The sequence below is a fragment of the Naumovozyma dairenensis genome, chromosome 9, assembly GCF_000227115.2.
Source record: "Naumovozyma dairenensis CBS 421 chromosome 9, complete genome".
Classification (NCBI taxonomy): domain Eukaryota; kingdom Fungi; phylum Ascomycota; class Saccharomycetes; order Saccharomycetales; family Saccharomycetaceae; genus Naumovozyma; species Naumovozyma dairenensis.
Window position 1 is genome coordinate 223,802 of NC_016487.1, and position 16,630 is coordinate 240,431.

The following is a 16,630-nucleotide window of genomic DNA, read 5'->3' on the forward strand; positions in this document are numbered from 1 at the left end:
AAAATAATGTTGAAAATTGGGTTCACGAGTTCTCGTTCTAGTGTGAGGGTTACTCTAATACGGTCCAATCTTACATTGGCTCACAAAAGGCTAAACCACCACTTATGCTCCACTTCAAAATCAAAGACATACCAAGGGATTCGTAACTTCAAGAATTCATCGAATTTAAAACAACCTCCAACCCAAGTTGCGAATATTGAATCAGCTGAGTTGCGTGTGCCTGGTATAACATTGAACTCAACAAGGCCGGGAATATGTCCTATTGTGCCCTTACTACAAAAAATGTATATTCCAGAACATATTCATACCCATTCTCATACAGATACATTTTCTAATATCTTATCACATAGTCATTCGCACTCTCACAGTCATGGGCATACACATACTATGAACAATCCTTTGTTAGTTGCCAGTGCAGAACAGATTCGAAAGAATGCGGGTGTTAGAGTCACATGGATTGGGCTTGCCGTTAACGTCGGTATTGCAGTAGGAAAAGTTATAGGAGGTCTTGTTTTCCATTCTCAAGCATTATTTGCAGACGCAATTCATGCTGTGAGTGATATCATTTGTGATTTGTTAACATTATTTTCAGTTCGATTAGCTGCATCTAAGCCGACGCCTGATTATCCATATGGATATGGAAAAATTGAGACTATCGGTTCATTGACTGTGTCTAGTATCCTTGTCATGGCAGGGATTTCCATTGGATGGACCTCACTATGTGCCATTGTAGGTCCAATCATCCCTCATACTATAATAGAAATGTTAAGTACCGTGGGGTTGGGTTCATCCCATTCGGAATCTGTTTTAGAAGAAATGACAGATATCAACGCAGCTTGGGTTGCGGCAGCTTCTATTGCAGCTAAAGAATGGGTTTTTAGAGCAACAAGGAAAGTTGCTATAGAAACAAATTCGAATGTTTTAATGGCAAATGCTTGGCACCACAGAGTAGATTCACTAACCTCGTTGGTTGCGCTAGTTACCATCACATCTGGTTATCTATTCAGTATACAATCTTTAGATACCCTTGGTGGATTACTTGTCTCCATTTTCATCATCAAAGCTGGTGCAGAAGGTATGTACCTTTCTGTGAAGGAATTAATCGACCAATCTATTGAAGATGATGATCCACGCCACGCAGAAATCGAAAGTGTGATTAATGAGGGATTGAATAGGCTATCAGTTCAAAAGAGCAAAAACTCTTCTATCAATCTTTCACCTTTGAAGCTTACCGAACTTTCTGTCCTTTCTTCAGGTCCAAATTTAAGAGCACATGCAACTTTACAAGTACCTTTACAAACACCTACCAATGTAACAGGTATCAAACAACTTGAAACAATCTCTAACCATATTCGTGCAATGTTGGCTAAAAATATTGCATCGGTGAAGAAAATAGATATTGACTACGTTTCGGAGAAAGATCCTCACAACATTGACGCAAATAAGCCAATAACCTTAACTGAAAAAAATTTGCATCTACATTTACATTCACATTCACGAAATTCAGCATCATCTCATTCCCACACTCATCTTTAACGGACAGTTATCTATCCATTACATATTATTTCGTTCAGCTTCCTAAATGAACATTATTTATTAAAATTTCTTTTCCGGTAAAAGCCCAAGGGAAAGAAATATAGAGCTATATATCAAAACACAATACAATGCTCGCCATTCGTATTATTTAAAAACTTTATTTATTTATAATTTATTATATTTTCTAAATCCTCTCTACTTTTTTATAACATTATATTTCTAGATCCACCTTATAACCAATATTGATGTAATACTAAACTATTTTTTTACTTTAACGCTGCGTTAGGTATTGGGGCCAACCCAGGGTTTTATATAAATCTCAGGTGATATTAATGAAAGTCTGGTTGTTGTCTGGACTATGAGGTATAGGTTACTTATATATATTATAATGGATGGAAATTTACAGACGCAACAAAATAAAAGGCTACGAAAAAGCAAAACTGGGATCTTGTTCGAAGATCAATGCAGTTCCTAGTGACCGACGGCCCAGTCATTCAATTTATGTTTATTTCTTGCAATTTCGAAACAATAAAATTGAATTCTGACAACAAAACAAGTTGTATTTTGGCCATATTCTTCATTGGCATCGGTTCTTAACAACGTACCGAAGTTGAAATCTTCGATCTTCTTTTCAAAAAGAGCACAGAATTTTCTCCATTTTTCCTTTGCCTCTTTAGTCTTCAGTTCATCTTCTTCAAATTTCCTCACTCTTTCGGCATCTTTATATTCTGGGAAATGTTCAATAAATGTTTCATAAATTTCATCATCAAATTTAGTTAAGCGAAGTTTGGAACCTGGAACTTTAGTAATTAAATTCCAATAAGTTTCAGCTTGTTCAACTGCAACAACTGCAAATTGTCTTTCGATATCTTCAAAGTTGTCAGCGTTTTCAGCGTCGAATGTGCTTAATGACATAATGTGATGTTTCTTAGGTATGTAAATCTTTTTTTTCCAACTTAATTTTATTACAACACGAGAGAATAAAAGAGCTAAGCTAACCTAATATTAAAAAAAATTCAAACCTAGGAATTATATATGTCTTCCAGATAGAAATTTGGTTTCATCTCATTGAAATCCTCTAAAAGTTTTCCAATTTCTAGAGACATCTAGTGCACTCTAGAAACTTTCATCAAGTTTTTCATCGTGAGAAACGACATAGGTTATCTATTATAAATATTTATATATGTTTTTCTTGAACTTTTCCAGACTTCGGCGGTTAAAAATACAAGTAACATCCGAAGACTATATAAATTATGAGAAATATAGTTCTTATTAATATTGATTATTATATTGATTTAAAAGGTATTACAAATGAGTTTATGGAATTCTATCATTGACTAATTTACAGTTAGACGAGAAATGAGATCTACCTATTGTTAAAATAAAAATTGGTGCTTTTTCTCTTTTTATATTTTTCTGATTAATCTTCTTCTTCATCATCAGTATCTACAGGCTTTGGTGTACCCTTTGGAGAGGATAACCATTCGATGTAACGTAAACGACGACGTTCAGCTTGAATCTTCTTTTCATTCCTTGTCAATCTCTTCTTTCTTTGTTTAACCTTGATATTAGCTGGAGAATCATCATCTATTACAGAAGCAGTTGGTTTTGGATTCAATCCGACAGCATCAGCATTACCACCATCTTCAAATCTAGATTGATCAACTTCCTTGACACCCTTTTGGGTCATTTGTCCATTTTCTACAATCCATTGTTCAGGACATAAGGCACCAACAAATTCATTGTTATGTGAAATCATAACAACACCACCAGACCAATCACGGATAGCAACAGCTAAGGCACCTAAAGAATCTCTATCTAGATAATTGGTAGGTTCGTCTAAAACTAACAAATGAGGATTATTCCACATAGCACCGGCAATAACAACCTTAACTAACTGACCACCAGATAAGGAACCCAATGGAGTATGGTTAGCAATTTCAGAGTCCAAACCGACATCTTCGAAATGTTTAGAAATAACAGATGGGACCAACTCACGGTAACCTAAACCTTCTCTTGAAGCTTCATGATCATCGAATTTCTGAACTAATTTTTCAAAACCGTGACCAATCAATACCTCCCTTGGAACCCAAGAGTTATATTTTGGTTTCCAATATTTCCATTTAACTTCGTATTGGAAAGATTTCTTTAATTTTTGTCTACCAACAATAGCTTCAATGGCTCTTTCACCTCTACCATCATCGACATCAATTAATTTGGTCATCATTTCCTTTTCTTCCTCCGAAATCTTTCTGGATTCCTTCAATAGAACTTCACGGTCATCACCGAACTGATAACGCCATTGTAAATATTGATTAGCGGTTTTTTCCTTATGTTGGTTAACATGTTCTAAAGCATGTTGGGCAATGTAACCAATACGTAAATTTGGATGTTTTTCAACTTTACCTTCTTGTGGAACCAATTCACCTGTCAATAATTTAATTAAAGTAGATTTACCAGCACCATTTGGACCTAAGACAGCAACACGAGAAGACAATGAAAGAGAACAGGAGACATGACTCAAAGATGGTTTTTCAGCTCCTGGATAGGCAAACGTGACATCGGTAAGCTTGGCGACAGCTCTTGTATTAGATTTGACACCGGTTAAGATACCAGGGCGTGGGAAATGCATTTGAGCATTAGAATCAGATAAAGTATAGTATGCTTTGGCTTCTGGTTTATGTTCAACAAATGCAGCCAAGTTACCTTTATAGTAAGCTAGTTTTTTATTTTCATAATGAATAATATCGGTACAAACAGCATCGAGGAAACCAGAGTCATGGGAAACAATTAGAGAAGTAATATCAGTATGTTCCAATAGGTAATCTTCTAACCATTTAACATTGCTCACATCTAAATGGTTAGTAGGTTCATCTAATAATAAGATATCTGCTCTTTGTAACATAGCTCTTGCCAATTCTAATTTCATTTTCCAACCACCAGATAAAGAACCAACAGTTTGAGCCCTTCTTTCCTCATCAAATCCAACAGATTCTAAAGCGTTAGCAATTTCATCACGAGATGTGGATTGTAATTCTTCATCTAATGCAATAAATGACACTAAATCCAAATCACCTTCTTCACCTTGTAGTTTATGTTCAACAAAACAAGTACGTAATGTATCTTTATCTGGGAACCCATCTAATTGACCGTTAGCGATAGCCCTCATCAAAGTAGATTTACCAGCACCATTTCTACCACAAAGACCGTAACGGTGACCTTTAATCAAACGTAAAGTAGTTTTATTCAATAACATTCTTGACCCGTAAGCCAACGAGAAATCAGTATTGACAATTTCAATACCTTCATCCTCATCATATGCGACCTTTTCTTGATGGAAGATTGCTCTTAAGTTTGAAATGAATTCAGTTTCAATGAAATCCTTCTTAGATTCTCCCAGAACATTGACAAGTAATTTAGTCAATTTAGTCCAATCATTTACATTAGCTTGGACGGTCAAGACCTTCGTCAAATAATCTAAGACAACATCATCTTTTAAAATCATGTTCTTGGTTTCTTCATCATCCAATTGATTCAAATGTTCCACTAGGAATTCTTTACTTTGAGCATCAGTCAATCTACCAGGGAATTTAGTATCATCATTTCCCAAATCCTCATTACCCTTTAAGACGTTCAAAGCCTTACCAGCCAATTCACGAACTTCAGGCAAAGACGCGGTATCGACAACCTTTTGCACACCAGGTAATAATTGTGGGATGAAACTTTCAATTTCAAACCTATTGTTAACCAATCTAGTCAAATTTTCAATAACGATAACAGTTTGTCTTAATTGTTCTTGAGATGAAGATGACAAACTCAAAGATCTACTTAAGATTGGGACCAATAAGGATAAAGCAGGTTCCGTGACTTCCGCAACGAAAGTGACACTAGATAATGCCTTGACTGATTGTGGAACTTTGGTTGGATCTTGTAAAGTGTCAATAATTAACTTGTATCGGGATGATAAATCTAAATTGTCTAGAATAGATACGTAATCTAATAAAGTCTTATAACCTTGTTTGGCTAATTCTGGTTTGAAATCAGTGGTCACGTCAGTTAAGATTGGGACTGCTTGTTTGAATGTTAATTCTAATAAATCGTTTGGAGAATCTTCTCTTATTCTATCTACGATTGTTAAAGCGGCTAATTTTGATTGCCATTTGGCACCGGATGCTAGATAAGATAAGATTGATGGTAAGACGTAACTAGTCAATGATTCGGCTGGGAAAGCTGACAATAACGCGTCAACGGCATGTTGAGCAGCACGCTTTACGGTGGTTTCCTTTTCGGCCATAGCATCCAATGCGTATTGGAATAATGGAATAAGATGAGCTTCTTGAGGAGATTTGTTGGTAAAGAATTGAGCCAAGTTCGAAATTAATAACATGGAAGATTCTCTAACTAATTGTGGGTTCTTTGGTTTGGAGAATTTCGATAATATATCTGTGATATTCCATTCAACAATTTTTTGACCAGCAGTATTGTTTGAATTTGCATTTTCGAATTGTTCGATAGCTAATTTAATTTGACTTTTGCACTCCGTGATCGTGGTACATTCGGTAATCTTGGATAAGATTGTAGAAATTGGAGATAACTCTAAATTAGCTAATTTTGCATTTAAAGAAGTTAAAGAAGTAGTGGAAGCAGATGGAGTTGGGGTACCACTTTGGGTAGGAGTAACGGTAGATTGCTTATAATTAGAGTAACCACCTTGTTGTTGTTGGTAATTTTGATACCCACCTTGTGGTTGTTGGTAATTTTGGTAACCAGCTTGTTGGTAATTTTGGTACCCACCTTGTTGTTGGTAATTTTGATAACCACCTTGTTGTTGATAATTTTGGTACCCACCTTGTTGTTGATAATTTTGGTAACCACCTTGTTGCGGATACGTTTGATTATAATTACGGTTAGTGTTGGATTTATGCACTGTCCGCTTTTGTTGGTAGTTATTCGTATTATTTGACTTGAAGACACCGCCGAATGGGGATGCAACAACGTTAGGATCCTTTGGTTGTTCATCCAAAAACTGGTCCAAATTTTGGAACTTCTTAGGAGGCATGGCGCTTTTTCTTTACGAGTATACTTTTCTTTAGACTGTACAAGAGTATAATACCTACAAAGGATTCAAGTTGTAATACTTATCAATGTATATCTTAAAACACCTTTATTTAAATGTAAACTTGTTCTTGTTGCTTACTCAACTTGCGTATCAGTATCAGTTGAAAAATTTTCCAAACTCATCGCAATAATTTTTCACTTTATTTCTTTTTAAAAATTCCGTACGGCTTTTTCACTGAAATATGGGAATCGTAACAGGGTAACACATAAATAGGTGCTTAGGCTCTTTTCTACCCTTCGGACTTCCAAGGGTAATTCCATAAAGACAAACCGACTTCTCGGAAAAGAATCTATGGATATATATATATGATTCTGACTACTTAGTGAAAAGTATTAATGATTGTAACGAGTTCAATTTTTCGCCAGTATGATTGTCCAAGATTGAGATAGCTTCTGGGAAGAGTGACAGTCCCACTTTCATTACTTATTAATAATGTAAGCGTTGTATATTCTGTAGCCACTTGAAGATTCATATATTTGGTAGTGTCGGTGTTTAAGTGAAAGAAGGAGAGGCGAAAAAAATTTCAATGAGCAGCTATTATTCTTAATTTCTTGTGTGGGTGGGTCAAGAATAAAGTTCAATATATCGGATAATTGACCCAAAACTTTTGTGTATGATTGCCTGTATCCCATTCGATCTAGTAAGAAATCTGCTCCCCTTTATCCAGTATATTCATATACGTATATATGTTCAAAGCATGGTTGAGTAGCAGTTTAATCCATAGTAACATTCTCACTCATACAATTAGCACATACTTTTATATATCTTTGCTCATCAGGGGAGAAGCTGTTAAGGCGGCATTATATTGCCGGAATTTCCTGACTCCTGGAAGATCTCCCGAAGGAAACCAGCAGAGAATGTTCTGACACATTTTTTGAAACACAAAACAGAAAAAAAAAAAGAAAAAAAAAAAATACTTACGTGATCACTTTCCTTATAACACTACCATTATAAATACTTGCATCGTTATTCACTCTATAAGACTATTTATTAAACATACTAGCAATGTTTAGGTTTTTAGGAGGGCCTCAAGATTACAGAAAACAGTTTTTATTAAGACAATGGAAAAACAACTAGATATTGGATGAATTTTGGCCTCACAAGTACAGTTGTGGTAATATCCATCTATAGAGGGTGTAGTTGCTTCCTTTAGTTAGCCTTCCAGTAGCATACATCTATAGACACTATCTGGTTGACTATATCTAACTTATATTCTTCTCCAGTTCTCTGTAGCGAAATATTTATGCATGATATTGCTTATTAACATCTTTAAACTAGACATACAAGAGAAGCTGTTGATGCTTATGTAATATATGATTGAATAGGTATCATTTTCCACTTCTGAATCTCGGTATGGATAGGCGAACTGTTCCAAAGTCTAAACTGAAACGAACGAAGAATTATGGTTCTCTTGCCTCAGTATTGCCTTGGTTTTCTCAGGAACGCTGACATTTTCGAGGATACCCACGATAAAAATCATTCTAGATGGGCTTGAAGTTGCGGTTGTTTGGATGTAGCCTTAAAACACTGTAGTGTAAATGATAGAACGGTTCCCCCTGTTATTTTGGGTTAGTTAGCTCCAGGAGCTCAGGTGTCACAAGGAGAGTCACGGTTGAACTAGTACCTGAATTAATAAGGATTCTGATATTTCTGGAAGGCTACAATCCTAGGTATTTTTCAACATTATAGATAGCAAGACCTATATATGTACAAGAAAAATAGGAACGAATTCATACACTAATGGCTAATATAAGCGAGGGCTCCAACATTTATACCATAATCTAAAGCGCCAATAGCTCTTCCCAGATGCAATTCCTTGTGGTTTGTTTTTTTCAGCCCTATCAGTTCAATATACGATGATGGACTCCTTTTTAACCCCAATATATTTCGTCACCGTAAAGTTCTTGAGGTAGTAGTACTCAACCTCCATATCCCGTGCAAACCGATTGCCTAATGTAGCAAAATTGGCTGGAGGGTAAACAAAACGAAGCAGAAAAGCCGGACGCGTCAAAACAAGAAGGTGAAACGCGCCAAAACGCGAAAATGGTTCACGCGTTTGTTGAGACCTTTAATATTCTTTATTGTTTCTCAGTGAGTGAAATTTTTGATATAACAAAAACATTTATTTATTTCATTTTTTACTTCATTGCATTGTTCCTTAATTTTGAGTTTTTATGTTATGTACAGCAGTCATTTATTAGAGTTAACCCCCGTTTATTATTTATTGGAGTTCATTATACAATCTGTCAAAAGCAATTCGAACCCAAAAGAAATTATCTCGGTGTATATCTAGGCCCAACACAACTTCCTTCTCATAAATCTTCATCTGTATAAAACCAAGTTCAATTCATACTCTATTTCCATTCCTAGATTCACCACTGAAGGCCACTACTCAAAAAAGAGCCAAAATATAAAATTATGACAGAACTCACGACTATGGGATTGAAAATCCTTTACACTTTAGAGAACGGTTCAGCTGGAAGTTATTTAGCGAGGTCCAAGAAATCATATCAAGTAAGAGTAGCTAATATTCCAAATCCAATTGATCCTAATGAAGCTAATTTAAAAATTGGTGTTATTGATCTTTCTATTGTCCTAAAAGAAATGTCACTAAACTCGCCTGAAGTATTTGATTGTAATAATAACGCCAAGTTGGGTCACGATTATAATTTATATTTCAAGGATATTTGTGAAAGTGATGAACCGTTGGTTAGTCTTGGTTTACTTTCTGAGATAAAACAAAAATTAAATAAGGAAGACAATTCAAGAAATGATGATAACGACAATGAAAACGATGAAAACAATGAAGACGAAGAAGATGATGATTCTTCAATTGTTACTGGTAGAGTGTCCAGTAATTTTTCAGCTTTATTGAGAAGATCGTATAGCAATTTATCCAAGAAGAATTCGAAAGGTAAGGATATAAATGCTGCGCCTGAGACTCTAGAAGTCAAAATAAGATTATCTAAAGTTATAAAAGTGATACATCCAACAACAACGACGATATCAACCACCACCACTAATTCAAGAAGACCCAGCATTGGTTTTGATTCGTCTTCTAAAATGTTTGCTCCAAAGCATGAAAACAGATCCATTGTTAGTGGTAAAATGCCTCGTCCTGCAAAGATATTGAAACCTATGAAAAGACAGACTAATCCAATGCCAGCTCCAAAAGCTAAAAGAACTCAATCTTTACCGATCTGGAATTTGAAACAACCCACCACTGGTCTTCCTAAAAACTCTATTGCTCATAAGATATATATGGCAGATCGAAAAACCGAATATATTCAACAAAATTTCAAACAGCCGCATAATTATCATAACAATGGTAATAATAATAATACTAATGCTAGTAATAACACCAATTTAACTTATGAAATAAATACATTACAACATGATAATTCCATTCAGAAAGTTGAAGTTGATGATTCTATAAGTAAAAGATTTGATTTCATGTTGAATAAGAAAAAATCATCTCCACCATCCATCAGTAAGTTCAGTACCACTACACCACCACCAAAGAACTCCAGCTTCACTTCTACTTCAAAAATACGAAAGAACCAAACTTCAAAGAATAGATCAAGCAAAAATAAAACCAAAACCATAGCACATAATAATCATTTACTCAAGAATATGGAATTGAAGGAACCAATTATAGAAGAAGACTTAACCATTGAACAACTTCTGAATCGCAATAACCACCCTGCATTGCAACCTATTGAGAAATTAGAATCTAATGAAAATGATTGTAATAAAGAAAATGTACCCCCTCCACCGTCTACAACTTCTAATTTAGATTTAGGAGATTTATTGAATTTCTCAGGAATGTCATGGTTAAATGATGATGATTTCAGTCCATTTGATCCATCACTAATTCAGCAAGAAATAACACCCCCCTCCAACTTATTACCACTAAATCATCAATCCAAACAACAACCGCAAAACGCTAACACTACCCCAAAAGATCCTAATACTTGTAACACGATACCTATTGAAGACCAAGAAAATGAATCATCACCAAATAATAATAAACTGGCATCTAATGAGAATGATAAAAATAACAACAACAATAGTAATACTAATAATAATAATATGTTAATATTAACGAGCGATATAGAAAGGACATCCCCAATAGACACACTATCGATGCCTCTAATGGATTTAAACCAGAGACAAACTCATGGAGATATAGTTACTACATGTCATGATCAATTGAAAAGATTACCATTACTAATGCATAAGATCGTCACCGATAAGAATAAGACATCATCATCATCGTTATCAGTGACACATGATGAGAATGCCACTTCTGTTTTGATGAAATTTTGTACCCCTCAAGAACAAGAACAAGATGATGAAGATGATGATGAACGGAGTATAACTAGGAAGGGAACCATGCCTTCATCTCCTAGTGGGATGATGTTCAACTATAAGAATGGTGTCCATGATGATGACGTTGACGATGATGAAAATGATAGGAGTTCTAAACGTGGAGGAGATGATTCGGACGATTTATTTTCTTCATTTGCGATGGAAGGTGGTCATCAAAGAGGCATTAGTAGTGGGAACGTTACTACACCTGTTACTCAGTTTAATGATGATCATTCTAAATAAAATAATCTACCACGTCAAGCATTAATATATATGATATATTTGACTACATAACCTATATATTACCTAAGTTTATTGCATATACTCATAAAAAAGGTAACATAATATGATTTATAGTGCACTGGAGATGGCTCTATGGTGATAACGATGGGAAAAAATAGCACAAAGGTTCATAGCCTATGACTTTGCTTGTTTTTTGAATGATGAATGGATGACATAAAATGAATACATAAAATTATATATTTTTTGAAAATAGAGAAATAATGTAAAGAAAAAATAAGTAATGAAAAGTTCGTGAAAAAAAAATGAATTTTACCACCTTACCAGTAGTAACTTCTCATATATATTCTTATATCATGAAAAATGGAGCAGAAGTAAACAGTTAGGGGAGTACTGTCTGGATTCATGAATGTGTCGGATTAAAACTTGCAGAAGTATAAGGATTAAATTTTCTTTTCGATTCATTATTATTGGTATTCTTTACGTCTTTAGATGTTGTTGATAATTTTTTAATACTATCTATACCGTCATGAATATTAATATTTGCATTTTTGAGTTGTTGTTGAAAGAAAATTTGCTGTTGATGTTGTAATTCTATATTTCTTTCGATCATAAATTTATCAATTTCTTCACATTGTTTACGTTCAGTGGATGAGAGTAATGATCTTGGACAAAAGAATAAATCATCTTCAAATGATTTATTCATATCATTCTTATACCTTAATGAATTAAATTCGTAATTTGACATGTATGAATTATAATGGTCTGGCAAGCTATTTGGTGCCGTTGTATTTACACTACTCATAGCACTAGTTGTTGTAGTAATACTATTTCTGCTTGAACTTCTATTAAACAGTGTATCGTTACTGAAAAGAGATGGATTTGTCATCAGACTAGAAGTTGGGCTATTATTCCCCATGATATAGTTATTATTTTTATTGTTACTGGTATTGTCCCTGTTATTTGGACTAAATGGAATATTCATAGGGTTTACGTTTATGTTGAGATTTCTAAATAGAAGTGGACTAGATGGGAATTGTTGTTGCTGAGGCTGTTGTTGTTGCTGCGGGTGCTGTTGTTCTGGGAAATAAGTATTATTGAATGCGGGATTAAAGTTCATAGAGTTTTTAATAGCTTGATTATTGATAGTATTGTTATTGAATGATAGCATTTCATAGAGTTGTCGTTAATGTTATAGTATTATGCGATGTGATATATGTGTATGTATATGGTTTTTGTTTTGTTTTGTTTTGTTTTAAGATTTGTTGAATAGGTTGTTGCCCTTTTTTTGTTTTTGGTTTATAATCTATTCAACTAATCTCAGATTTCTCTATATATATTTATCTCAACTACAATGATATATACATACACAACTGTAAATAAGGAAACGCCATTTGGTTCGTGATATTTATTTTTCTTTTGTTTACGTTATCTTGATGTGCCGTGGAAGGTCTGGCTGGAAACTGGGACGCGTCACATATTTACAAGTGTCACTAAAAAAATATTTATATTTATATTATTATTTATTATGATTCAAGTTCTATAAGTTGATGGCCACAAGGTCTTGTTCATCATTTGTCTTTTTGGCACGTCCCTCTGAAGAAAGATAGGGCAATTACTGCCAGACATATATAAGCATTAAGGTCGGTCAGCGACTAATTATATAATCTAAACTGAGTTTAGAAGAGGTTGGTGATCCTACGGGCGGGTTTGAGGATTCCTTTTCTACAGAAGTATTGTTGGCTATTTTTTTCAAGTCATTAGAAGTTCCATCGTCGTCGGTATACCCGGCGTTATCAATGGTCCCAACCCGGGTAGTTCCATCGGTATCACATATGCTATTAGATGAATCTTTAATAAATTGGAGCTCCATTTCTAATTTTTCCGTCGTTGTATCCATTTTCTTCGGTTCAGAATCGTTACCTGAATGTATATTATCATCTTTCTTTTCTTCTTCTTCTTCTTCTTCGTCTTCTTTTTCATTTTTATCTTTATCTTTGTTTAGGACAAGAGATTTGTTATCGTGATGAATTACTTCTACAAAGTTGTGACCTGAAGTTGATGCGATATTATGGAAGTGCTTATTCAATAGTGTCAAGTTTAATTGAGAAGACGAAGAGTATGTAGTGTTTAATACATTCTCCCCATTTGGCAGAGTATGGGGATTAATCTTGGGTGGATGTACTTTCATGTTGGGTTGTGAATGTGCTTGTAAGATTGTTGGTCTTATGTAAGGAGGGGGTTGTGATTGCTGCTGTTGTCGTTGTTGTCGTGGTGCGGGTACTGGTACTGGTGCCGGTGATTGGAACGGTATCGGGAGTGCGTACGATCGATTCATGGGCTGTGGTTGTGGGATTGGTACGGAACCAGGAACTGGGAGTGGTGGTGGTTGTGGTACTAATAAAATTGGGTTATATATAGAGAATCTTCTTCGTATACTTGTCGGTAAGGGATGATTGATATTACTGTCAGTAGGGAAAGGAATGTTAGTGGTATTATTGTTATTTTTTTGGAAAACGGGTTGAATTGGATTTGGGGGACCGAATATCCTCGTATTGTCTTGTATGGTTTTATATTTATCATTATTTTTTTGGTTAATTGAACCATTTAGGCACAATGTCGGAGTTGTAGTCAATGCTTTATTTATATTTAGCGGGGTCGCTCCTTCCAAATGCACTGTTTCTCTATGTTGTTTTAGATTGTCAACCCTACTGAAAAATCTTAAGCATATATCACATTGGAAAGGCTTCTCCCCTGTATGTTTCCTAATGTGTCTTGCTAAATGTTCCTCTCTTGTGAATACCATAGAGCACTCTTTATAACCCGTACATTGAAATAATTTCTTGATTTTGGGGCTACCCTTTTTCTTCCTTGCCATTTCTTTCTTTACTATTACTATTATTCTTTTAGTATAATATACTATATTATACTATAGTAAATTATATTCTATTGTATGTTTGATAATTGATAATTTAAGAACACTATCTCTCTTGGATAACCTTCCAAAATGTTCCTGGTGATTAAGATGGGAAAGTTCTGTGATAAATGTATTGAAGCAGAATTGGCTCATAGTAAATATCCTTAACATTTGCAATGTTGTCAGTGAAATAGTCACAATGTTTAATTTTCTCTTATATAAGCATGGGGGGAATGTCTTACGTGGGCCAATGTTAATTGCCCGGTTCTTTCACTTCGAGGACCTTTAGGTCTACTGCTAAAGCGACTTCGAGAAGAGTTTGTGGTTTCTGTTCTCAGGGCCCCTCTTCGGAATTCCCAAGAGGGGCTTCCTGCAGAAAACCAAAATTCATGTACGTAAGATAATCCCGCACAGAGGGGGCGGTGCCGGAGGTTGGAGGGTTCCGCTGTTTTCCCAAACAGAGGCCGAAGTCCTTCAGTAAATACAGTAGCTGAGGTGCAGCCCTAAGGGTGGATGGGAAGGGCCAAGAGCCTTTTTTTCTCTGGAAGGGTATTGTTCAAATTTCCCCAAGATGGTGTCCTAGGCACAATATATAATGTAGGGAGGATATAATATAATAGAAGTTTCCTCTTATCTGTTGTCGTACGTCCTTGTCTTATTACGTACTATCATCTCCGCATATATGTTTCGATGACATAAACATTGACAAACACATAGAGAAATGACCTAACGGTATATTAATTTGGACAAAAAGATCTTGCAGTTGAAAAGGTATACATATTACATGTAGTAGCATACATAAGGAAATAACATAAGTTCCAATGTGGAGCTCTCCGATTTATTAGCTCGGACATATGTGGATATTGGAGTAAGTTTGTAACGGTAACCAACATTTTTATCATAATTAATGATGGTTATTGACCTTTTTTTGTGAGGAACAAGATGGTAAAAAGGTATGGACATGCAGTGTAAGGTGGCATTTTTCTTTGGAGAATTTGATTCGTTCAGGGAAAGTTCTGGAGCCCTAAGAACGTAACGTACGTGCGTTATTCTTTGACGAATTTCAAATTCTTTATGATCGAATTGCTGCATAATTTTTTCATTCCCAAAGAGATATGTGTAGGGGATGGTAGATATAGGTCCACGGAAAGATTACTGGCTTTGGATTCTAGAATTTGTTTCCCAAGAAAGTGCCCAAGAAAAAACAACGAAACAATAAAAAAATTTGAATGTTCAAGGACTACGGGAATTTTACTGCGGCTTCATGAGAACCGGAGATTTTACGGTCTTAATGTATTTGCCCTTAAAGGTTAAAGAAGACAAGAAAAGGAAAATCGCAAGCCCTTTTAATTGAGCGCTCAAAGCAAATGAAACCATAGCCTTAAAAAACAAATAATTTATCCATAAAATGTCATATTTCAGTTGAATAAAAAGTCTATACGTTGGGGCAAGTCTTTTCCATTTGGTTTTTAGCGGACAGAAAACTGTCTAGCGATAACGTTATTAACGAAAATTTTTGGAGGAATGTCTGAGGAGAAATGAATAAATCTCCAACTTTTTTGCCCCAATTATTGTCATTTTTTCTTGCTTTTTGCGATATAAATCCCAGACTATTCACATATACCTGCATACGTACGTACGTCCGGTATATAATATCACTTTTGTTTGGGAGAACATGTAGCACTACAAAAAGAAAACCCCGTATCTTTAGCCTTATCTATATAGGTAATTATATAATCTTTATAGTTTTTTTTTCTACCCCACTTATATCTGTGTGCAGGTGCAGGTACTAGAAAGGTAGTAAGAGATGATGACGACCATAAAGAAAAGTTCGTCCGATGAAGAAAAAAATCTCTTCTTGGCAAAACAGTGCGTAGACAACGTGAAGTGAAAACACGGCGCTTAAGAGGTTGCTTCTTTACCAATTAAAGTATTGCGAAAAAACCGGATTCATACTGTCTGGTGGCTACTACATAAAAAGAGACTTAAAAAATTGCCCGAAAGTACGTATGTTTGACTGACTGAACCTTACTCAACTTGTATGCTTACGTACATACAACTGGTTCAGGATTGAGGAAAAGAGAGCTGAAGTTAACGTACGTTCGTGTTTTGTTAGAAACCTAACTTTCAAAAGTTCTTGACATTATGTTGCATGAAATAAGGGTAACCCCTAAGAAAATGTTTTCTTCTCGTAAAAAATAATTTGCCACTTCGCCTAGGCCTTATATAAAGGGGCAAGATGAGGTTTTCCAAAGACACAAGATAGGTGTGAGTCTTTACGTATCTCCTTGATTTCTTATAGGAAAGAAAGAATACTAACAAAAATTGGGAAAATTACGAAACAGTAACCAAAAAAAAAGGTGTGTGTTTTCAATACTGAGTACTATAGGAATAATATTCTATTGAAAAAAAAAAAAAACGCATATTTTTGGTTTTCTGTTTTCCGT

General features: G+C 35.0%; 6 protein-coding genes across 6 annotated transcripts; 2 read left to right on the top strand and 4 right to left on the bottom strand.

Annotated features, from left to right (window-relative positions):
- Positions 1–6: 6 nt before the first annotated feature.
- Positions 7–1,536, top strand: NDAI0I00940 (cation diffusion facilitator family transporter; the record flags this gene model as incomplete). Its single annotated transcript, XM_003671858.1, has 1 exon — positions 7–1,536. One exon carries the CDS (start codon positions 7–9, stop codon positions 1,534–1,536), a length of 1,530 nt encoding a protein of 509 aa, XP_003671906.1.
- Positions 1,537–2,007: 471 nt separating this feature from the next.
- On the bottom strand, positions 2,008–2,451 carry CHP1 (ribosome-associated Tef1p biogenesis chaperone CHP1; the record flags this gene model as incomplete). The annotated part of the gene is made up of 1 exon (XM_003671859.1): positions 2,008–2,451. The coding sequence occupies one exon, from the start codon at positions 2,449–2,451 to the stop codon at positions 2,008–2,010; it is 444 nt and encodes a 147-aa protein (XP_003671907.1).
- A 505-nt stretch (positions 2,452–2,956) lies between these two features.
- On the bottom strand, positions 2,957–6,595 carry NEW1 (New1p; the record flags this gene model as incomplete). The annotated part of the gene is made up of 1 exon (XM_003671860.1): positions 2,957–6,595. The coding sequence occupies one exon, from the start codon at positions 6,593–6,595 to the stop codon at positions 2,957–2,959; it is 3,639 nt and encodes a 1,212-aa protein (XP_003671908.1).
- A 2,478-nt stretch (positions 6,596–9,073) lies between these two features.
- On the top strand, positions 9,074–11,269 carry SPT21 (Spt21p; the record flags this gene model as incomplete). The annotated part of the gene is made up of 1 exon (XM_003671861.1): positions 9,074–11,269. The coding sequence occupies one exon, from the start codon at positions 9,074–9,076 to the stop codon at positions 11,267–11,269; it is 2,196 nt and encodes a 731-aa protein (XP_003671909.1).
- Positions 11,270–11,669: 400 nt separating this feature from the next.
- NDAI0I00980 (uncharacterized protein) lies at positions 11,670–12,437 on the bottom strand (the record flags this gene model as incomplete). The annotated part of the gene is made up of 1 exon (XM_003671862.1): positions 11,670–12,437. One exon carries the CDS (start codon positions 12,435–12,437, stop codon positions 11,670–11,672), a length of 768 nt encoding a protein of 255 aa, XP_003671910.1.
- A 477-nt stretch (positions 12,438–12,914) lies between these two features.
- Positions 12,915–14,144, bottom strand: RGM1 (Rgm1p; the record flags this gene model as incomplete). Its single annotated transcript, XM_003671863.1, has 1 exon — positions 12,915–14,144. The coding sequence occupies one exon, from the start codon at positions 14,142–14,144 to the stop codon at positions 12,915–12,917; it is 1,230 nt and encodes a 409-aa protein (XP_003671911.1).
- Between the last annotated feature and the right edge of the window lie 2,486 nt (positions 14,145–16,630).